Here is a 22809-nt window from a genome sequence, read left to right as displayed (position 1 = left end):
TAGAATATACCACAGCATACTGCTGAGTTTTATTTGCTATTAAGATTAAGTGGGGCCGCATGGCCAGACAGGCCCTGCTCCCGAGGCCGGGCGGGCTGCGCGCCTGCGATCCTGCGCCTGTGGTCCTGGGGCAGCCCGGACCAGCGCAGGAGAACCCGCGAGCCCAGCGGCGCCTGCCCCGGGCTGCAGCCCCACCTGCCGGCGCGCCGCCTGGGAGCGGCTTCTGGGAGCCGGGCGGCCCCCGCGGTGCAGGCGCACTGCTAATGGCCTTGCGAGGCTCACTGGGTCTGAGAGGTCGGAGGCTGCGAGTATCGCTGCTGAAGGCTGTGGTGGACCCGGCTGGATCGCGGATTCTGGGCTAGATCGCGGGTTGGGGTTTGGATCGGGGATTTGGAGCTGGATCGGGGATTTGGGGCTGGATCGGGGATTTGGGGCAGGGTGGGGGCCGTGAAAAGGTGCTGTCATCTTACAGGGAGTTGCCCCGACTGAGGAGCCGGTGGTTGGGTGTCTGAGAAGATTACAGGCACCCGCCACCACGCCCGGCTAATTTTTGTATTTTTAGTAGAGACGGGGTTTCACCGTGTTGGCCAGGCTGGTCTCAAACTCCTGACCTCGTGATCCGCCCGCCTTGGCCTCCCAAAGTGCTGGGATTACAGGCGTGAGCCACCGCACCCGGCCTTATCACTACTATTATGGGTTTTTTTGTTTTTTTGTTGTTGTTTTTTGTTTTTTTTTTTTTAGACGGAGTCTCGCTCTGTCGCCCAGGCTGGAGTGCAGTGGCGCCATCTCGGCTCACTGCAAGCTCCGCCTCCCGGGTTCACGCCATTCTCCTGCCTCAGCCTCCCGAGTAGCTGGGACTACAGGCGCCCGCCACCGCGCCCGGCTAATTTTTTGTATTTTTAGTAGAGACGGGGTTTCACCGTGTTAGCCAGGATGGTCTGGATCTCCTGACCGCGTGATCCACCCGCCTCAGCCTCCCAGAGTGCTGGGGTTACAGGCGTGAGCCACCGCGCCCGGCAAACTCTACTATTCTTTATTGGGTGTAACCCAGGAGGTCAACAAATTATTTTTCTTTTCTTTTTTGTTTTTTTTCTTTTTTTTTTTTTGAGATGGAGGCTCACTCTTGCCCCGCCTCTGCACTCCAGCCTGGGTGACAAGAGTGAGAAATTTGTTATAAACATTGTTCTGTTACCTTTCCTTGCAGGCTTGGGGACCCTTTGGAGACAATGAAACTATCACCTCATGTTCTTCTCCAGTTTTAGGGCATAGATTCTCTGGAACCACTGAAAAGTGACTTCCTGGTTGTGGAACTTAAATACTGACTTAACCGTAACTAAATGGTTACTTACAGAAACGGAGCTGTCCCTCAGTGACTCCTGCCTTAGGTGCCTTTCTCATTTACCAGGACAGGTTATTTGTCGCATCCTTCTGGTCCATCACAGTCTCAACTTGTCCTGTTTTCTCAGAAAACGTATTTTTTTCCTTCTTATTCTTCCATAACAAACCTTATCTCTCACCCACCCCACCCTCAATTTGCACTCACTAGCCCCCTGCTGTTCACCCTCAGGTCTCAGGATGACATGCACATTTCAGGAAGCAGTCTACAACTTGATGTTCATGTTCAAGACAGTGGACTCAACTTGGAGCACCATAGCATATATTTCACACAAGTGGAACACCTAGATTTTAAAAACTCTGATCAATTCCGTCATCTGATCCTCGGGCACGCTGGCAGGCAGGCAGCAGCGGGGCCCTCAGATGACAGAGACCCCTCACAGTCTCAGGAAACATGACTTTATGGTGCTCCGACAGAAACTCATGCATTGATATCTAAGTAAACTTCAATGCCCCCAGCGTTTCTCAAAGGTAAATGCTGCTTTGTGGATGAATCTGTGATGGACAAAACTGCATCATCTAGAAGATGGGGCAACACAGACATTTAAACAAACTGTCACCTTTAAAGAGGAATCATCCTGAATGCAAGACAATGATGGCAGAGGGGAGGACTGAGGGCACCTGTAAGTCCTCCAGAGTGTGGATCCCTGCTCTTCCTGCTCTTGCCTGGAGATCGCTTCTAAGAACTGGTGGAGGGTTTTGGTTCTCAACTTCTTTTGTTTGTTTGTTTGAGACAGAGTCTCGCTCTCTCGCCCAGGCTGGAGTGCAGTGGCGCGATCTCGGCTCACTGCAAGCTCTGCCTCCCAGGTTCACGCCATTCTCCTGCCTCAGCCTCCTGAGTAGCTGGGACTACAGGCGCCGCCACCATGCCTGGCTAATTTTTGTATTTTCAGTAGAGACAGGGTTTCACCATGTTAGCCAGGATGGTCTCGATCTCCTGACCTCGTGATCCACCCACCTCGGCCTCCCAAAGTGCTGGGATTACAGGCGTGAGCCACCGTGCCTGGCCTTGGTTGTCAACTTCTACATCAACTCTTGCTGTGAATTCCTCTGCTGAGTCTAGAATCTCTAAAGAAAAAAAAAGTTTATTTTTTTAGTTCAGAGACCAGAAAGTTATTAATTGTAAATGGCATCAGCAGTCCAACACAATGCCCTTAGGGGCAACAAAAAAATTGAGGCAAAAAGATCTTTTAAAGAATTAAAAAAGGGGACTAGAAATGAGTAGAGGAGCAGAAAAAGCAAGAGCACATCCAACTGGTAAATGAGATAAGATCAATTTAGAGAAAATATCCCAAAATGTCTTCAGTGGTACTTGCTGGGGTCATGTACATTTACGTAGGTTTGACCCAAAACAGCAGGCTATCTGCGTCACTGTCAAAACAACACACTTGAGAAATTAATCAAAGCGTTCACATTTACTGACAGAGGAAATAAGTCTCAAATTTGTAGTTTATTTGTCTATAGAGTAAAGCAATTCCTGCAAAATGTTAAACATAATACCTGAAGAGCCAATGCTGCTTTGCACTCTGGAAAAGAACTGAAATTATCAGAAATTCTGGACTTTATGAGATAAAAATAAGAAATTAATGTAGGTTAGTCTTAAGATTAAAATTTGAAAGAAAAGCAGTTTGGAAAAACTTACCTTTTTTTTTTTTTTTTTTTTTTGATGGAAAGCCCATCCTCTCCTACCTGTCCCTCATAACTGGCAGGTGTCACCTGGTTGGCCGCAGAAGGGCCTGCCAGCCGAGGGACCACATCAGTGTAAGAAGCAGCTTCCACAGGAGCTCAGCCAGGATCCTTGGAAAACGTCGGACCTTGCCAGGCCATGGTGCTCTGTTCAGAAAGAGAAGATGCAGTTTCAGTAAAACAAAGAGTGTAATGTGAAATTTGTTAACAAAAATTATTGGCCAGGCGTGGTGGCTCACGCCTGTAATCCCACCGCTGGGAGGCCGAGGCGGATGGATCACAAGATCAGGAGATCGAGACCATCCTGGCTAACATGGTGAAACCCCGTCTCTACTAAAAATACAACCAGGCGTGCTGGCACGCACCTGTAGTCTCAGCTACTCGGGAGGCTGAGGCAGGAGAATCGCTTGAACCTGGGAGGAGGCAGCTGCAGTGAGCTGAGATCGTGCCACTGCACTACAGCCTGGGCGACTGAGCAAGACTGTATCCAAAAAAACACACAAAAAAGTAACAGTAATGATAAAGACATCTGAGCAGCAACATACATAGTTACACATTACAAAACAATATTTTCAGTGTCATGTTTATATAATACTGCATTCTATGTTTCTGATCCAACACGGGAGCCTGCTGAGGCCTGGGGGATTTAACAATTGCTAAATATGTAAAGGCTTTAGGTAGTATGTTAATTTGTACTCACAAGCTGGCCTCCAGCAGGACTTCCTACCCCACAGACATAGCTCTGCACACTTTCTGACCTGGAGATTGGGTGCTCCTGAAGGCCTGGAGAGAACAAAGCCCAGAGCACCAGCTGGCCATCAAGTGGACGGGATGTTGTTGGAGGTGTTGCTAAATGCCCACTCATCAGTCAAGCTTGCTGGGATAAAGCTGTGGGTACATCACACTGAATCAAGGCCGCACCACTGGAGGCCCCCTTCTGTCTCAGAAGCCAGAAAAACAGTGGGTTTGCAAGCCCGTGGAAGATCTAAAGTCTTTTTTAGTTTGGTTGGTTGTTTTGTTTTTGCAAAAAAGGTAAGTAAATTAAAAATGTACACCATTATTTGTCCTGTTTGTCTTTTGGGGACCCTTGCTTGCTTGACAAGGTAACTCCTTTTTTTTTATTCTTTTTTTTTTTTTTTTTTTTGAGACGGAGTTTCACCATCTTGGCTCACGGCAACCTCTGCCTCCCGGGTTCAAGCGATTCTCCTGCCTCAGCCTCCCCAGTAGCTGGGATTACAGGCATGTGCCACCATGCCTAGCTAATTTTGTATTTTTAGTAGGATGGGGTTTTCTCCATGTTGGTCAGGCTGGTCTTGAACTCCCAACCTCAAGTGATCTGTCCGCCTTGGCTTCCCAAAGTGTTGGGATTACAGTCGTGAGCCACCGCTCCTGGCCAAGATAACTCTAGCAAGGATTTCCCAATGTAATGCTCCTTCTGCTAACTTATCCCCTGCTGGATTTGTCACCCTAGACCTCATATAGTGCATGATCACTCTGACACTATAGTTGCTACTTATACAAGCCCTGCCCCCTTACACAATAGATCCCCAAAAGCCTAGTTCTCAAATCACCTATATAGTTTGTTTGACAACCTCATGCTCAAGGGACTCATGGCTCTTTATTACTCAGTCCCTCATTAGACACCATATGCAAGCAAGTCATAAAGATCCACAGGCTTTTACAAGTACCTTCTACTGGCCGAATAGCCTCCCTAAGTTTACCACCTATTGCAAGACCTCAAGCATGATGGCTTTTTCAGAACCACTGTCTTTCTTTAGATTATCTCTTTAATAAATGCTTCAACTCCTTGTTAAAGGGCACAATAGTATGCCAGCAAAGACATCTCCTTTCCTTAAGGTTGAGAAAAAGGAACAACCTGCCAGCTCGAGGAAGAGGATCAACTCCCTCACAAGGATCCCTGGTTCAAAAATCTAACTTCTATCTTGCCTAAAATTGCCACTACAAACCATTAGGAGCAGGCACTGTCCTGGAGATACATATATGTGTGTGTGTGTATACATATATATATAATATATATGTATATGTGTGTATATATGTATGTGTATATATATGGGCAAAAAATACATATTTTTGTTTGTGGGAATAATGAAAAACCCTGGGCTGGTGATTGTTTAAAAGGTTGGACAGCGGGAGGATGTTTGTTAGGATTCCTCCTTTTATGATCTCATTTTCTCCCTTTGGCTGAGAAATTAATAGATATGGGCCTTAAAAAGAGAAGCCTGCCATACATTTTAACATGCATGTGTTAAAAATAGATTTTGTTTGTGTGAAAAATGAACACCAATAAAACTGATAGTTGTCTTCTGATGATAAAGGTAGTGTGTGTTCCTGAAAATTTAGAATAAAATGTATATATCATAGGAGAATTCTACCACCCATATAAAACCTTTGTCAACTTTTTGAGGTACTTCTAGTCGTTAAAAAAAACATGTTTGTGTACAAACTTTTTTAGTTACAGCCCTACTTTATAAATTTTGTCATTAAACTTTTTGAAATATTTCATTTTTATTATTTAAATATAATTGAAGTAACAATTCTGTGGTTAAACATTTAAGCATTTTTGTACTTTGTTTATATTGTAAAGAACTTCACACTGAACAACCTTGAAATAATTCCCGGATCACATTTTTTATTTTCATAAGATGGATTCGTGGCCGGGCGCGGTGGCTCACGCCTGTAATCCCAGCACTTTGGGAGGCCGAGGCAGGTGGATCACAAGGTCAGGAGATCGAGACCATCCTGGCTAACACGGTGAAACCCCGTCTCTACTAAAAATACAAACAAATTAGCCGGGCGTGGTGGCAGGCGCCTGTAGTCCCAGCTACTCCGGAGGCTGAGGCAGGAGAATGGCGTGAACCTGGGAGGCAGAGCTTGCAGTGAGCCGAGATCGCGCCACTGCACTCCAGCCTGGATGACAGTGCGAGACTCCATCTCAAAAAAAAAAAAAAAAAAAGATGGATTCATACATGTTAGCACTGAGTCATTTTTATGGATTGTAATTGGCACCTGGCTTTTCAGAAGGGAGTTCTTATTTGTGCGCCTGTGGGTTAGTCCATCTCAGTACTTCTGTCTGCATTCAGTGCTATCTATAAAGACTTTTTTTTTTTGCCACTTTGAAAAGTGGTTTCTTCTTAACGTTTGTAACGAGCATGTCTTCAATTGCTTGTAAGTGAACATATTTATTGAAGGTATATTGGATGTGGCATTTCTTTGGTGAATTGCTTGTGTCCTTTGCCTATTTTTCGATTGACTTTTGGAAGAAAACTGGGCTGTTGTCTTGGAAAATGTCCCTCATTCTGGGTCTTTGTTTCCTGGAAGTGTCATTTAACATGTTCTTGCTCTGTTTCCCCAGATTCCTACAAACTGCACATTAGGATTGACAGCGTGATTAGATTCAGGCTAAACATTTCTGGCAGGTATGCATGTGTGTGTTTCTAGAAGTTTGCTTAGAGGTAGTCTTAGATAACATTTTCAGCTGCTTCTATGACCATTGGTTGAGGTTTTCTGTGGTACTGGTTGTGGTTTTGTGCTTGTTTTCTTTTTGTTTTTGTTTTTGTTTGAGACAGGGTCTCACTCTGTCACCTAGGCTGGAGTGCAGCGGCATGATCTCGCCTCACTGAAACCTCTGCCTCCCGGGTTCAAAGGATTCTCCTGCCTCAGACTCCTGAGTAGCTGGGATTACAGGAGCCTGCCACCGCGCCCCGCTAATTTTTTTGTATTTTTAGTAGAGACAGGGTTTCACCATCTTGGACAGGCTGGTCTTGAACTCCTGACCTCGTGATCCACCGACCTCAGCCTCCCAAAGTGCTGGAATGACAGGCGGGAGCCACTGCGCCCAGCCCGGAAGTTATAAATTTTTCAGTCCTCAGTTATGTGACTCTGGGGCAGTCGGTAACTTACAGAAAACCTGCTAAGCGACAGCAATCAGTGCTTAATTATGCCTATTCTTTAGCAAGGTCCAAGCCCCTGCCATAATACTAACCTTGTCATGTGAATGCAGCCCGAATCTCTGGATGGGGTGGAGGGGGTTCGTTTCTCTTGCCTCCAAGTTTAACTATAAACTAAATCCCTCTCATGGTTATTTTGGCCTCTGTGCTAGAATAACCAAGAGAAAAATACCAAAACAGCCTATGAGGTTAGAAGCCAGGTGGGCCAGTCTGTGGGGAAAAGAAAGAGATCAGACTGTTACTGTGTCTATGTAGAAAGAAGTAGACATAAGACACTCCATTTTGTTCTGTACTAAGAAAAATTCTTCTGCCTTGAGATGCTGTTAATCTGTAACTCTAGCCCCAACCCTGTGCTCCCTGAAACATGTGCTGTGTCCACTCAGGGTTAAATGGATTAAAGGCGGTGCAGGATGTGCTTTGTTAAACAGATGCTTGAAGGCAGCATGCTCGTTAAGAGTCATCACCACTCCCTAATCTCAAGTACCCAGGGACACAATACACTGCGGAAGGCCGCAGGGACCTCTGCTGAGGAAAGCCAGGTATTGTCCAAGGTTTCTCCCCATGTGATAGTCTGCAATATGGCCTTGTGGGAAGGGAAAGACCTGACTGTCCCCCAGCCCGACACCCGTAAAGGGTCTGTGTTGAGGAGGATTAGTAAAAGAGGAAGGCCTCTTTGCAGTTGAGATAAGAGGAAGGCATCTGTCTCCTGCTCGTCCCTGGGCAATGGAATGTCTCGGTGTAAAACCCGATTGTATATTCCATCTACTGAGATAGGAGAAAACCGCCTTAGGGCTGGAGGTGGGACATGCTGGCAGCAATACTGCTCTTTAAGGCATTGAGATGTTTGTGTATATGAACATCAAAAGCACGGCACTTTTTTCTTTACCTTGTTTATGATGCAGAGACCTTTGTTCACATGTTTTCCTGCTGACCCTCTCCCCACTATTACCCTATTGTCCTGCCACATCCCCCTCTCCGAGAAACACTCAATAATGATCAATAAATACTGAGGGAACTCAGAGACTGGTGCTGGCGCAGGTCCTCCGTACGCTGAGCGCCGGTTCCCTGGGCCCACTTTTCTTTCTCTATGCTTTGTCTCTGTGTCTCTTTTCTCAAGTCTCTCGTTCCACCCGACGAGAAACGCCCACAAGTGTGGAGGGACAGGCCACCCCTTCACCAGTCGTGGTAGGTTTCACTCATTGTTCATAATTTGGCAAAGGTGGTTTTGTTCTTTTGGGGGCTTATGTAATTCAGCTGGGCCCTGTCTCTTAGATTCCAGAAGTCCCAGCTGGACACAGTGAATGTGACCAGTGGGTCTGCATCAGGCCTGGTTGTAGGTTTGTGGCAGGTTTGACTATTACACACTCTGGGAATATTGGTAGTTCTTTATCTGCTCTGCTCGAAATGTGATATCTCCACAGAAAGACACAAATCATACATTTGCAGCTGAAATGAATTTTCAAAGCGTACACTCAGAACAGGAGATGGATGGAGCATCCCCAGAAATCCTGAGTCCACTGTACTCATTCTCCACCCCCACGTAACCACGGTCTTGCCTTCTCTGGCCCTGGAGTAGTTTTGTCTGTTGTGAGCATCAGAGAATGGAATCGTACTGTCTGATGCTCTTACGCCAGGCTTAATTCACTTAACGTCTATGAGATGCATCCATGACATAGCATTTAGTAAGAGTTCATTCTCACTTTGATGTAAATATTCCATCATGTAAACAGGCCAAATGTGCTTATGTGTTCTCTGGTTGATGGGAGGGCTGTTTCCAGTTTGGAACTATTAGGAACAGCACCTTGATCACCTGTATCCATCTTTTGGTGAACATAAGCATGCATTTCTTGCCTCTGGGCATAGGGTTTAGGGTGGAGTCGCTGGGTCTGAGGCATATGTATGTTTTGTTTTCAGTATGTATTACTTATTATTGTTTAAACCTTGAAATTAAACTTTCTGGCACGTTGGTCATTTCACTTCGGCAGGCTGGACTGGCCCACACCGGGGAGGGGCCTACCATGAGATGGGGCTGAGAGCAGGGGGCTGTAACCTGGGCCTTGGGAGTCAACCCCAGCTCTCTCCTGACCTTCCCCCATCCTGGTCCCCCCCTCCTGTCCTCAGGGAAGGTACCGATGCAGGGAACTCAGGAGCAGGGTGTTCTGATCTTCACTCTGATTAGGGGAAGAACTTGAGCTCAGTCTCCTCCTTCTCCCACCACCTGCCTGGCCTGAAATTCCCACAAACCTAGGAGCCCTTTGGAGTTGAAGATGATGCATGCAGGGGCCCTCTCTCCTACTGCAGCCAGAGATTGGATGGACAGAGGGGCCAGGCCACTCCACCTCGTGTCCTCTCCCTGGTGCATGGGCCGGGAAGAGTGAAGCGGCTGTGTGCTTAAGGCCTAGCGCTGCAGAGGCTCCGAGAAAACCAGCTCCAGCCCCTGCTCCTCTCAGCCTCATCTAATTTACGGCCAGGCAGGGCAGGGGTTCTGTCTCTCGGGGCCGAGACCCTGGGAGCCTGCAGGACCCTGCCGGCAATGCAGTGCAGCTCACTCCCTCTAGCCCTCTTCCGTGTTTTCCCAGGCCAGGACCAACAGTGCCTTCCCCCAAGTTAGTCTCAGTGAGCTACTGCCAAGAGCAATTCAGTGCACAGCCACACTTCTCCCTAACCTAGAGCTCACTCCTCCTCTGCCAGCAGCACTGCCCCGGGCCTCCTCCCCGTTATAGACTGTGGAGAGGAGGAGCCTAGAGAGCCCTAGCTGAGGCTGTCAAACCCTTGGCGTGGGCAGCTGGCAGGTTGACCCCTGACCCCGGCTTTTTGCCTTGAGGGGAGGCTGTGTGGTTCGTTGGCTGGTGTGACAGTGCAGGGCAAGGAGAAGGTAAGAAGACGCAGGGAGGCAGCGTGGGCCACAGTCACACTTCTGCTGCACCTGCATCTGTGAGCTTCTCCACAAAGAGGAGAAAGACAAGGCCAGGGTTGGGCCTTCCCCTTGGCTTTTTTTTTTTTTTTTGAGATGGAGTCTGTCGCCCAGGCTGGAGTGCAGTGGTGCGATCTCGGCTCGCTGCCAGCTCCGCCTCCCGGGTTCATGCCATTCTCCTGCCTCAGCGTCCCAAGTAGCTGGGACTACACGCGCCTGCCACCATGCCCAGCTAATTTTTTGTATTTTTAGTAGAGACGGGGTTTCACCGTGTTAGCCAGGATGGTCTCAATCTCCTGACCTCGTGATCTGCCCACCTCAGTCTCCTAAAGTGCTGGGATTACAGTCATAAGCCACTGTGCCTGGCCAGGATTTTTTTTTTTTAAGATTGCATGTTGTTCTGTTGCCCAGGCCGAGGGCAGTGGCACGATCACTGCTTACTGCAGCCTTGACCTCCTGGGCTCAAATGATCCTCCCAATTCAGCCTCCCAAGTAGCTGGAACTACAGGCGCACACCATCACACACAGGTAATTTTTAAATTTATTTATTTATTTTTATTATTTTTGAGATGGAGTCTCACTCTGTTGCCCAGGCTGGAGTGCAGCAGCATGATCTTGGCTCACTGCAACCTCCACCTCCTAGGTTCACGCAATTCTTCTTCCTCAGCCTCGCAAGTAGCTGGGATTACAGGCACCTGCCGCCATGCCTGGCTAATTTTTGTATTTTTAGTAGTGACGGGGTTTCACCATGTTGGCCAGGCTGGTCTCGAACTCCTGACCTCAAGTGATCCACCCGCCTCAGCCTCCAAAATTGCTGGGATTACAGACATGAGCCACCGCACCCAGCCAATTTTTTATTTTTTTATTTTTTTTGTAGAGATGGGGTCTTACAACGTTGCCCAGGCTGGTCTCAAACACCTGGCTCAAACAATCCTCCCATCTTGGCCTCTTAAAGCACTGGGATTACAGGAGTGAGGCACCACACCTGGCCAAGAATTTCCTTAAAGCCTATGAAGTGGTGAGCCTTTCATTTCATGTGGAAGGTTCTGGTGGCTGCAGGATGGCCTGAAATGAGAGAGCAAGTGATCCTTTAGAGAAATGGTTTCCTTTCATCCAGTCTGAAGCTGATGGGGGTGAAATCTGGAGTGGCAGAAGTAAGGCTGGAAAGGAGGAGCTGGATTGGAGGAGAAACATCAGCAGGACTTGGCTGAAATGTGTTGGGTTTGTTCATTCGTTTATTTACTCAGCAGATACACAGGGAGTGCTCGCTGTGTGCTTGGCACTGTGGTCAAGGAACTGAGTATGCAACAAAGAAGAGAACACATACAGCCCTTGCTCTGTGCCACTCACAGTTTGGCGCAGGTCCGGAGAGGAAGAGGAGGGCTCCAAGGTGTGCTCAAGGTTCCACTGGGACAGTGGTGTCCTCCCCAAACCAGTGACCAATTAGTGAGGGGTGCAGTCATGCCCATGGGCCTTCAACAGCATTTTACTGAAATAAAACAGAAAATATCAAGAGTGCTTTGGATGTCATAAGGGAAAGAACACTGCAGAAATTTTCTTTCTGTTATATATGTGCAGGTCTGTATTGGATCAGTATGTGCAATGTACTTCTTATTGAAGGGCAGGTAAAGAAAGAAAAAAAACCTTGTATGGGGCTGAGCGTAGTGGCTCACATCTGTAATTCCCGCACTTTGTAAGGCTGAGGCAGGACTGCTTAAACCAGGAGTTCAAGACTAGCCTGGGCAACATAGCGGGACCTCATCTCTACAAAAAAATAAAATAAAAATTAGCCAGATGTGGTAATGCACACCTGTAGTCCCAGCTACTTGGGAGGCTGAGGCAGGATGATCACTTGAGCCCAGGGGTCAAGGGTGCAATGAGCCATGATCATACCACTGCATTTGGCCTGGGCAACAGAGCAAGACCCTCTCTCAAAAAAAAAAAAAATCTAAAAGAGAATGGGTAAATCAGGCATGGTGGTGCATGCCTGTAGTCCCAGCTACTCCACAGGCTGAGGCGGGAGGATCACTTGAGCCCAGGAGTTTGAGGTGGTAGGGTGCAATAATCGTGACTATAAATAGCCACGGCACTTTAGCCTGGGCAACATGACGAAACCCTGTCTCTATAAAAAAATAAAGAAATTAGCCTGGAGTGGTGGTGCATGCCTGTGTTCCCAGCTATTCCAGAAGCTGAAGTGGGAGGATTGCTTGAGCCCAGGAGTTGGAGATTGCTGTGGGCCCAGATCGTGCCACTGCAGGGGGCTACAGGAGTCTAAAAGGGAGGGGACACAATTTCCCCAAATCTCCAATGTTGAGGAGTTCTGCCTACACTCCTTGCCCCAGGATGCCCCCAGCACCAAGGCCAAGAGGGTGTCTTGGCCCTCAGCACTGGGGTAGAACATCTGTACACAGAACCAGGCCACAGGAGAAGGCATACACAGAGCCCATGAGCCCCCATCTCCATCCTCTGTTCTCTGGGACTACAAATCCAGGCCTGACCTGGTTCTATCCCTACCTGGAGAGACAGAACACAGGAGACAACCCCTGAGAAGCCTTTCCCCAGGGCCTGATTCCCCCTCGCACTGTAAGATCTCTCAGCCCGCACTTTGGGAGGCCGAGGTGGGCGGATCACGAGGTCAGGAAATCGAGACCATCCTGGCTAACAGGGTGAAACCCCGTTTCTACTAAAAATACAAAAAAAAAAATTAGCCGGGCGTGGTGGCGGGCGCCTGTAGTTCCAGCTACTCGGGAGGCTGAGGCAGGAGAATGGCGTGAACCTGGGAGGCGGAGCTTGCAGTGAGCCGAGATCGCGCCACTGCACTGCATCCCGGGCAACTGCCAGACTGCATCTCAAAAAAAAAAAAAAAACAAAAAAAACAAAAAAAACCTCTCAGCCCTGGATCAGGTCCCCTCTCCAGGAAAGGTGACAGAGTGGGGTCTAAATGACACTGCCCTAGGGCCCCGCTGGGGTGGAAAACAGACCCAGACAGCGCCCCCAGCCCTCCCTCCCCAGGGAGGAATAAAGGGCATAACAGACAGCGGAGGACACCGGGACAGGAAGGAGGGGCCAGCCGCTCTCAAACTAAGTCTAAACCATGGCGGTGAGGAAGTGTGGTCCCAAATCCAGCCCCCTCACGGCCGAGCTCACAGAGCTCAGGGCTGGAACTCGGAACCCCTGGCCCGACGCAGGCGGCAGCACCGAAGGGAACTTGAGCCCCGGCCCCCTCAGGGGACCCACGGCCGGGGCGCAGCTTTGCTGGCAGACGCCGCAATACTGCGCAGCCGCGGCCCCGCAAGCAGAAACAGGGCTGGGTCTGAGGCCTGCGTGGAGCTGGGGCCCGACGGCTCCCGGAAGGCAGCGGGGGGCACTGGGCGCCCCGGATCCGAGCCTCCCGGGCGGCAGGCCCTCCCAGCTGTGCGGCGCCCGGATCCCCACCAAGGCACCCCAAGCGCGGACGGCGGGACGGGCGACAGCACCAGGGTGGTGTCCCAGGCTTCCCCACCGCCGCGGACCAACTCGGCCCCGGCCCGGGCGGGGCTTCCGGAGACATTTATCTCCCTTCCCTCTAACCTTCCTGGGGCTCCGGCTCAGGCTGGACAACGGCTCGGAGACCCAGTCCCCCTCGAGTGTTGACCACCCCCATCCAGAACCAGGCAACCCACCAAACCACCTCTCCCAAGCCGGGCCTCTTCCCGGCGTCCGCCGCTGACCTGATCAGAGCCGCTCTGCCGGCCCGAGGGAGCCGAGAAGGGGCTTGGGAATGGGGTCTTGAGGAGGGGCTGGCCGGAATGTACAGCACTAGCCCAGCTGGAGCGGGCGGCGCGGGCGCGCCTGTCCCCCAGCCCACCCAACTCCCGGCCCGCGCGGCCCCCGGCACACCATAGAGACGTGGTCCTCCGCCGGCCTAGAGCGTCTCTCCAGAGCGTGTGCACGAGCGAGACGTCATTTTGCGTCGCCTCGGGCAGGGTGGCCAGCGGCTGCATCTGAGGCGGACGCCGCAGTGTAGGGCACACCCTGAGGGTAGCGAGAGACGTGACAGGACCGAGCAGCTGGGGGCTGCAGCCTGCTGTGTCCCCACCGATCCCAGAGAGAGGCTGTGAGTCTGGATCTGGGCGTTCGCACCCTGAGAGAGGATCAAAACTCCCCTGCGGGCCCGAGGTAGAAGAGCAAGGTTGAGGACAGCCTCGGGTCACCAGAGTAGTTTGGAGGCAGGCCTGCAGGCGCGTTCCCGCTCCTCAGCTCCAAGCTGACGTATCTACACCTGCCGGCGGGCATTAAGATGGCTGGTTATGCCACTACTCCCAGCCCCATGCAGACCCTTCAGGAGGAAGCGGTGTGTGCCATCTGCTTGGATTACTTCAAGGATCCCGTGTCCATCAGCTGTGGGCACAACTTCTGCCGAGGGTGTGTGACCCAGCTGTGGGGTAAGGAGGACGAGGAGGACCAGAACGAGGAGGAAGATGAATGGGAGGAGGAGGACGAGGAAGCGGTGGGGGCCGTGGATGGATGGGACGGCTCCGTTCGAGAGGTGTTGTATCGGGGGAATGCTGACGAAGAGTTGTTCCAAGACCAAGATGACGATGAACTCTGGCTCGGTGACAGTAGTATAACTAATTGGGACAACGTAGACTATATGTGGGACGAGGAGGAAGAAGAAGAGGAAGATCAGGACGATTACCTAGGAGGCTTGAGACCTGACCTGAGAATTGATGTCTACGGAGAAGAAGAAATACTGGAAGCATACGATGAGGACGAAGAGGAAGAGCTGTATCCTGACATCCACCCGCCTCCTTCCTTGCCCCTTCCAGGGCAGTTCACCTGCCCCCAGTGCCGAAAGAGCTTTACACGTCGCAGCTTTCGTCCCAACTTGCAGCTGGCCAACATGGTCCAGATAATTCGCCAGATGTGCCCCACTCCTTATCGGGGAAACCGGAGTAATGATCAGGGCATGTGCTTTAAACACCAGGAAGCCCTGAAACTCTTCTGTGAGGTGGACAAAGAGGCCATCTGTGTGGTGTGCCGAGAATCCAGGAGCCACAAACAGCACAGCGTGCTGCCTTTGGAGGAGGTGGTGCAGGAGTACCAGGTGAGAGAAATGAGGGAATGTGGACGGATGAAGGGAGTGGAAAGGTAACTAGGAGAGCTGAGGAATGAGTAGCATCCCTTTCCCACCTCCTCAGGTACTTAGTTGCTAAACTTCTCTTTCTTTGATGAGGGAGACACGGTGGAGAGAGATGCTCATGTGGGTAAAAAAGGAGACACAAAACCATGAAGATTGGGGCAGATTGGCTTCCCCAGAGGAAGCTGAACAGATAATATGACGGTCACTGGAAGCGGACCACTACTGCTAATACTGGCAGTCTACCTAAGTATAAGGGACATGAGTAACAGATACCCAGTACTTCATTTCTCTCTAATGTGAGTCCTTGACCAATTCCCTGGGACAGGTACAGATAGGAATAGAAAGCCACAGTACTTGGAGATAATAGACATTTGGGACCTCAGCACAAGCAGTGTCAAAATAGATGTATTGGTAGACAGAAATGCCAGATGTGAGTCCTAAACTACTGGTAGCAATTGGCCACACCCCCCTCTGAAAGTCTGGGATTGCATCTCTACCTTCAGTGGGGTCCGTTTTCCTTCTAGAGATAGGCAAAGCATATAAGCATCTTTGATGGATCAGAATGTGCCTCATATCCTGATCACTTTTCTTTCCTGGTATTTTATCATAGTGGAAGGAGTGCGGGATTTAGGATCAGATGACCTGGCTCTGCCACTTACTGTCTAGTCTTGGGCAGGTGTCAACCTCCTTGAGCTTCACTTTTTCCCTAGGATTGTAAGGATTAAAAGAGATCATATATGTTAACCATAAAGCACTAAACAAATGTTTGCTGTTTTATTTGGCTTTCTTGTAACTTGTCTTCTCTTGTTTGGGTGCTGATATGGTTAATGCCTTGCTTTCTAGTCTTGACTTCTAAGCATTAGATAATTGTCTCAATGACAATGAGCATGAGTACCATCTTCCTTACCAAAAGTCTAGGTAGATTTGACTCCTAGCAGTGCCCAAACGAAGGAGAGGTTGTCTTCAGGTCCAGAAAGGTTGACCTGGATATGCAGCAGCCGCTGCTCACATCTTAGTAGTGCTTTACAGTTTATAAAATATATTTCCTCGTATCTCCTATAGCAGTGGTTTTCAAATTGTTTTTTGACCAATTAGTGTGTCTTAAAATAAATGGGTCATGCCTAGCATTATCTCAAAATGAAGTAAGAGAAAATATTAGAACACATGGAACATAGGGTAAGTATTGCTTTATGAAACTTTTAAGTTATATATATATACATGTATATACTTCGTCTAAAAATATATTGCTTTCTTTGAGTTGCAGTCAAAACACAAACACAGAGCACTGTCCTACAGGCTTCATATATTAGATATTATTATCACCCCCCTGCCCCCATTTTATAGCAAATATTGGTAAGTGCACAGTTAAGGCACAAATCTAACCGTAAGTCACTGCTACCTCTGTTACATTAACCTGACTTGAAGGACAAATCCTAGTACCATGTTTTCACCCAAGGTGATAACTATAGTATCCCATGGAAAAAACTTATGTCCTATGCTTCTGGGTTTTAGTACACTGAAGCTGAGGAAAAGAGAGAACCTTCCATTTCTCTCCTAACTTTTTTTTTTTGAGACGGTGTCTTGCTCTGTTGCCCAGGCAGAAGTGCAATGGCATGATCTCGGCTCACTGCAACCTCTGTTTCCCGGGTTCAAGCGATCCTCCTGCCTCAGCACCCCTAGTAGTTGCGATTACAGGCACATGCCACCATGCCCAGCTAATTTTGCATTTTTAGTAGAGATGGGGTTTCACCATGTTGGCCAGGCTGGTCTTGAACTCCTGACCTCAGGAGATCCACCACCTGGGCCTCCCAAAGTGCTGGGATTACAGGCATGAGCCACTGTGCCCAGCCTTCCTCAGCTAACTTTTATCATCATCCCCTTCCCCCATTTTATAGTAAATATTGGTAAGTGCACAGTTAAGACACAAATCTTTTTTTATTTTTATTCATTTATTTATTTATTTATTTATTTGAGCTGGAGTCTCGCTCTGTCATCAGGCTAGAGTGCAGTGGTGCAATCTCGGCTCACTGCAACCTATGCCTCCCGAGTTCAAGCGATTTTCCTGCCTCAGCCTCCCAAGTAGCTGGGAATACAGGTGTGCACCACCACGCCCAGCTAATTTTTGCATTTTTAGTGTAGACGGGGTTTCACCATGTTGGCCAGGATGGTCTCAATCTCTTGACCTCCTGATCCCCCCGCCTCGGCCTCCCAAAGTGCTGGGATTACAGATGTGAGCCACCATGCCTGGCTGTCTCTTTCATTCTTTAGGCAGTTCATTGTCACTTCCTTCCATTGGTAAACATGTAAATTATAGTCGCATGATTTAGAATTTTACTGACCAAAGTCATAATAATAGTTAACAGTACAAGGAACTATTTTTGTATAATGGTTTATTTAATACAGTATACATTATCTTTCATATACTTTGTTACAATGTTAAAAAAAACTTCATTTTTCATAATATAGGAAATAAAGTTGGAAACAACTCTGGTGGGAATACTTCAGATAGAGCAAGAAAGCATTCACAGCAAGGCCTATAATCAGTAAGATGTGTGAAAAGTTGGGTAGCCACAGGAGGTGTTCATTAAGGATATGATTCCATTTATATAGCTATTTCTATTGCATAACCAGGACAGTTTTATTGTTTTGAGGTCAGTGTTCTTTTAAAATTTGATTTTCTGTAAGAAGAGGCTTTTTGGCCCAGAAAGCCTTACTTATTTTACATCTTCCAGTTTGTCCATCCCATGAGTTAGAGTTCGTCTTGACTCTGCAAGCTGGAATCAAAGAATTATGAAAGTAAGATCATTTAGATTTGACCAAGGGCACCATTAAATGGTGTCAGGTTTTAGGAAGCAGACGGGTGTATAAAAAGAAAATGAACAAAGATTTCACTTATTGGGGATCAGGCATAACTGGATGCCTGGACTGTCCTGCCACCCAGCTGCCACCAATAAAATCATTCATCACTCTGTAAGAGGGACCAGATGCTTCCATCATCAGTACTCCTTGTTTTTCTGTTATCTCCTTTGAGGTAGCTAAAAATGGCAGCCAAAAAAAAATGTTGAGGCTTTTCTCAAGTATATACTCATGTTATTTTGCAGAAGATAGGGTCAACTTCTTCAGTTGAGTTATCTGAAAGTGTTGGGCAGTGACACCATGCCAAACACTGTTAAATTCATGCCATTAAAAACAGTGGAGTGTTCTGCAAAGCCCGATTCTCTGCAGCTTTAAGACTGGACAGTATTGAAATATTCACAGGAATCTTCCAAGCCATGAAAGCTTAATATTAGACAGCCCTTTTAATTGCAAAGGAGAAAAAAATGGAGACACTTGTGAAACCTTGCATTCTGAGTGCTGCCACAAATAAATTAAGGAATTCCAGAATTTCTTCATCTACTTCTGCAGTCTTAACTCTGAATTAATGACTGAATATATCAAACTTCAGATCTTAAAAAACATCAGCTCGCAAGAGGCTGAGGCAGGAGAATGACATGAACCTGGGAGGTGGAGCTTGCCGTAAGCCGAGACTGAGCCACTGCACTCCAGCCTGGGCAATAGAGCAAGACTCCATCTCAAAAAAAAAAAAAAAAATTGGCTCATCTTTTATTGCTGTTGGTTGAGATGAATCTACTGATGAAGAAAACTGTACTTTGCTTACATTCAGAATAAGGCTTTCAAAACTGTGGATGTGCTGTTTTCGTGAGCCTTCTACTTGACCACCAAAGACAGTATTTTTGCAGCTGTATCAAATGAACCGAGTTGGAGGAAATTGTATAGGAGTATATCTTAATGGCACTACAGCAAACTGTGTTAAATTTGGGTTTTTGGCAAAGATTGAAGAAAACTGGTATTCAAGATGTACTGCAGCTGTCACCACCAAGCATGAACTTTCACTGATTACCCATAACCTACTGGAAATCTTCAGCCTTGCTGTCAGCATAGACCACTGTGAGAAACAGTACATTCCATTCCAGTCTGCCCTGCTTTTTGAAGATCTAAATGCCATTCCATGTTTTCTGTTACATATTGAAGTTTCTTGGTTGTCAAAGAAAAACGGATTCTGCTGAGCTTGTGGACAGAACAACCCCAAGGTTGGAAGAACAATGAAAAATAATCTATACTTGAACATTTCAAAAGTTAAAATTTTCAACAGAGTTTTAACACACTGAAGCTTAAAATACATTGACACTGAAATGTCAAGGGGCAAACACCAATTTCGCCGTTCGTTATGAAATACATCAAACAAAACTTGCCAAAAATACAACCATAAAAATATAGCAAATGTATGTATGAGCAAACTAATGCTAAAAATGTCTAATTTTCTTGGCTAGTCTTTCAAGGACCAGATTCATGAATGTCATTTGAAGGGAAAAAGTGAAATACTTGGAATTATTTTGAGTGATGTGCTCCTGAGCTTGTTCTTAAAATCTACCAGTGGTAGCTTTTGGAAAGAATGTGTTTCATACCAATGTGCAGGCCTCACTGGAAGAGCTTCAAGAGGAGTTTGTGAAACTCAAGGTCTAATGGTTTTGACTAGAAACTTCCAGGCAAATACTCTAGAGAAACTTGGGTGTAAAATGACTAAACAGATGAAAAGGCTTTATCCACTATTCCATTTGCTCCTTACACCTTAAAAAGCTTTTTTATTTTTTAATGTTTTGATATATCTAGCTTTGGGGAGAAAGCAGTGCAAGAGTGTTATTAAAAGCAGCTTGTGTTTTCTTGCACCTTTTACACCACCCAGGAAAGAAAAGTTCAGGCTTAACAGTGACATGGCTATCACATCATCTGAATAAATTTTTTCCTCCTAAAATTACTACTGCTTTCATTAATTTTAATCATGATACTTAATTTTGAAATTGTAAATGGAGGGGCAAATGTGAGATTTTCAGGTATATGAAAAGTAGAAGTGTGGGTTACAAAAACATTGAGGAAAAACATACAGCTCACCTGTTTATTGAATGTCTTCCCTATTAGGTTCAGCTGTTCACTGCTGTATCACAAGTCAGACTGTTTAAACTTGTTCCTCTACTTCTGTGGCTGTACCCTGGATCTCATCTTCAGATTGGCTACACATCTGAAATCAACTCCCATTGCACTATGACCTTAGCTCTTAGCCTTCCAGTACACTTAAGCACACTCCAATTACACCTGCCCTTCAGCTTTAGGGAGCCCACTGTTTCACTGACTCCATATTTTTTCCTTCCCAATTTATCAGACATTTAACAGCCTTACTATCCTACTGAGCCTAGACTGCATGATTCATTTTGGCATAAAGACCTGATACAGGCTGGGCGCGGTGGCTCACGCCTGTAATCCCAGCACTTTGGGAGGCCAAGGCGGGTGGATCACGAGGTCAGGAGATCGAGACCATCCTGGCTAACACAGTGAAACCCCGTCTCTACTAAAAACACAAAAAATTAGCCAGGCATGGTGACGTGCACCTGTAGTCCCAGCTATTCAGGAGGCCTAGGCAGGAAAATCACTTGAACCCGGGAGGCGGAGGTTGCAGTGAGCCGAAATCGCGTCACTGCACTCCAGCCTGGGCGACAGAGCGAGACTCTGTCTGCAGGGGAAAAAACAACAACAACAAACCTGATTCATGTTGTCATCTAAACCGGATTGATTGATTGATTGATTTCTTTTTCTTTCTCTCTCTCTGTTTGACAGAGTCTTGCTCTGTCGCCTAGGCTGGGGTGCAGTGGTGCGATCTCGGCTCACTGCCAGCTCCGCCTCCTGGATTCACGCCATTCTCCTGCCTCAGCCTCCCGAGTAGCTGGGACTACAGGCGCCCGCCACCAAGCCTGGCTAATTTTTTGTATTTTTAGTAGAGACGGGGTTTCACCGTGTTAGTCAGGATGGTCTCGATCTCCTGACCCCGTGATCCGCCCACCTCGGCCTCCCAAAGTGCTGGGATTACAGGCGTGAGCCACCGCCCCCGGCCTCTTTCTTTCTTTCAATGCTTTTGTTTTTGTTTTGTTTGAGCCAGGGTCTCACTCTGTTGCCCAGACTGGAGTGCAGTAGTGCGATCACAGCTCACTCACTTCCTAGGTTCAAGTGATGCTCCCACGTCAGCCTTCTGTGTAACAAGGACTATAGTGCAGCTAATTTATTTTTATTTTTTGTGGAGCTCTCCCTACATTGCCCAGGCTGGTCTTGAACTCCTGGTGGGCTCAAGTGATCCTCCTGCCTTGGCCTCCCAAAATGCTGGGATTACAGTCATGAGCCACCACACCCAGCCTAGACCAGGATTTCTCAACCTCGACCCTATTGACATTTTGAGTGAGATAATTCTTTGTTGTGGGCAGCTGTCCTATGCATTGTAGGATACTTAGTAGCATCTCTGGACTCTACCCACTACATGCAGGTAGTACCCCTCCACTAGTTGTGACAACCACAAATGTCTCTAGACATTACCAAATGTCCCATAAGCGGACATTGCAAAATCATCCCCAGTTGAGAACCACTGATGTAGAGTCAGGGAAAGTGGTCATGTCCACATATCATCCTCTTGTAGGCACTATAGCCGGTGCCTGGCATAGGTGTTCAAAAGTGGAACACCTACTCTTGAGAGGAAGAATAGGCTTGCCTAGCTAGCACTTTATTAAAAGTACCCTGAGGGCCAGGCATGGTGGCTCACACCTGTAGTCCCAGCACTTTGGGAGGCCGAGGCAGGCAGATCACCTGAGGTCGGGAGTTCCAGACCAGCCTGACCAACATGGAGAAACCCTGTCTCTGCTAAAAATACAAAATTAGCCAGGCATGGTGGCGCATGCCTGTCATCCCAGCTACTCAGGAGGCTGAGGCAGGAGAATCACTTGAACCTGGGAGGAGGAGGTTGCAGTGAGCCGAGATCGCACCATTGCACTCCAGCCTGGGCAACAAGAATGAAACTCCGTCTCAAAAAAAAAAAAAAAAAGTACCCTGAGTATCAGTGGATTAATGGATATGACACCCACTACTCCCTGCTCTTGGAGTGGGGTAGCAAAGTCAACAAACCTTTTCTAAACATTACCGCTGCTTATGTCACTTGGATTTGGGAGAACAAGAACCGTGACAGATGAAACAGTTTACAAAATCAAGCTCTGGAGATTTTGAGTAATAACAATCACTTCAGCTACTCCTCAGTTCCAGCAGAGCAGTAGGGATGTCATTTTTTGTTTTCAGGTATTATGCAGAACCACTGAGTCCACAGTGGAGGTGGCCCTGGTAATATAACATCAGTCCCTAAAGTACTTTCTTAAAACCTAAGGCTCCTGCCATTGACCATCAACCCCTGGCCTCTATGCCATGCCTCCTGAAACTCCTATAAGACTTGTAGATTCTATGCTGCTTCCTACCCCCAATTCCTAACTCCTCTGAAAATTATCCTGTAACAGTGAAGTTATTGCAAATATTTGCTGGCTGGTAAAATGGGGTTATAAGAAAGGAAGCTAAAGACGCTAGTCCTCCACATTCAAGCTAATAGAACTTCATGTAACAATGGAAGTATTCTGTATCTGCTGTCTAATACAGTAGATACTACTAGCTACATATGACTTGAGCTCTTGAAATGTGGCTAGTGCACCTCATGAACTCAATTTTTAAGATAGTATTTAATTTAATTTTAATTAGCCACATGTAGCTAGTGGCTATCAAATCCTATTTAACAGCACAGTTCTGTACAACCAAAGTCTAGTTCTTCCTGGGGCCCTTGGGAGTAGCAAGTCCAAGGGGGAGGATAA

The 22809-nt window shown here is 47.5% G+C and overlaps 1 protein-coding gene and 2 long non-coding RNA genes across 5 annotated transcripts; 1 reads left to right on the top strand and 2 right to left on the bottom strand.

The window, feature by feature from the left end:
* Positions 1-2902: 2902 nt before the first annotated feature.
* Positions 2903-7346, bottom strand: LOC129533611 (uncharacterized). Its single transcript, XR_008679881.2, has 3 exons — positions 7085-7346; positions 3447-3562; positions 2903-3228 (listed from the first exon to the last, which is right to left on the bottom strand). It is a non-coding gene; the product is annotated as an uncharacterized lncRNA (long non-coding RNA).
* Positions 7347-10810: 3464 nt separating this feature from the next.
* LOC109026802 (uncharacterized) lies at positions 10811-13812 on the bottom strand. The gene is made up of 3 exons (XR_002005841.4): positions 13674-13812; positions 11314-11452; positions 10811-11028 (listed from the first exon to the last, which is right to left on the bottom strand). It is a non-coding gene; the product is annotated as an uncharacterized lncRNA (long non-coding RNA).
* An 89-nt stretch (positions 13813-13901) lies between these two features.
* Positions 13902-19901, top strand: TRIM52 (tripartite motif containing 52). 3 transcript variants are annotated; one of them, XM_004043174.5, is made up of 2 exons: positions 13902-15049; positions 18187-19901. In XM_004043174.5, the coding sequence occupies exons 1-2, from the start codon at positions 14243-14245 to the stop codon at positions 18235-18237; spliced, it is 858 nt and encodes a 285-aa protein (XP_004043222.1). In that variant the 5' UTR covers positions 13902-14242; the 3' UTR covers positions 18238-19901. The 3 variants fall into 3 exon arrangements, with proteins under 3 accessions (XP_004043222.1, XP_018882062.1, XP_018882061.1); XM_019026517.4 differs by having other exon boundaries at positions 13909-15049; positions 17818-19901; XM_019026516.4 differs by having other exon boundaries at positions 13913-15049; positions 17552-19901.
* Positions 19902-22809: the final 2908 nt, after the last annotated feature.

Source organism: Gorilla gorilla, chromosome 4 (assembly GCF_029281585.2).
Source record: "Gorilla gorilla gorilla isolate KB3781 chromosome 4, NHGRI_mGorGor1-v2.1_pri, whole genome shotgun sequence".
NCBI classification, from domain to species: Eukaryota; Metazoa; Chordata; class Mammalia; order Primates; family Hominidae; genus Gorilla; species Gorilla gorilla.
Note: the sequence above shows the minus strand (reverse complement) of the source record. Positions and strands in the feature narration are given on the sequence as shown.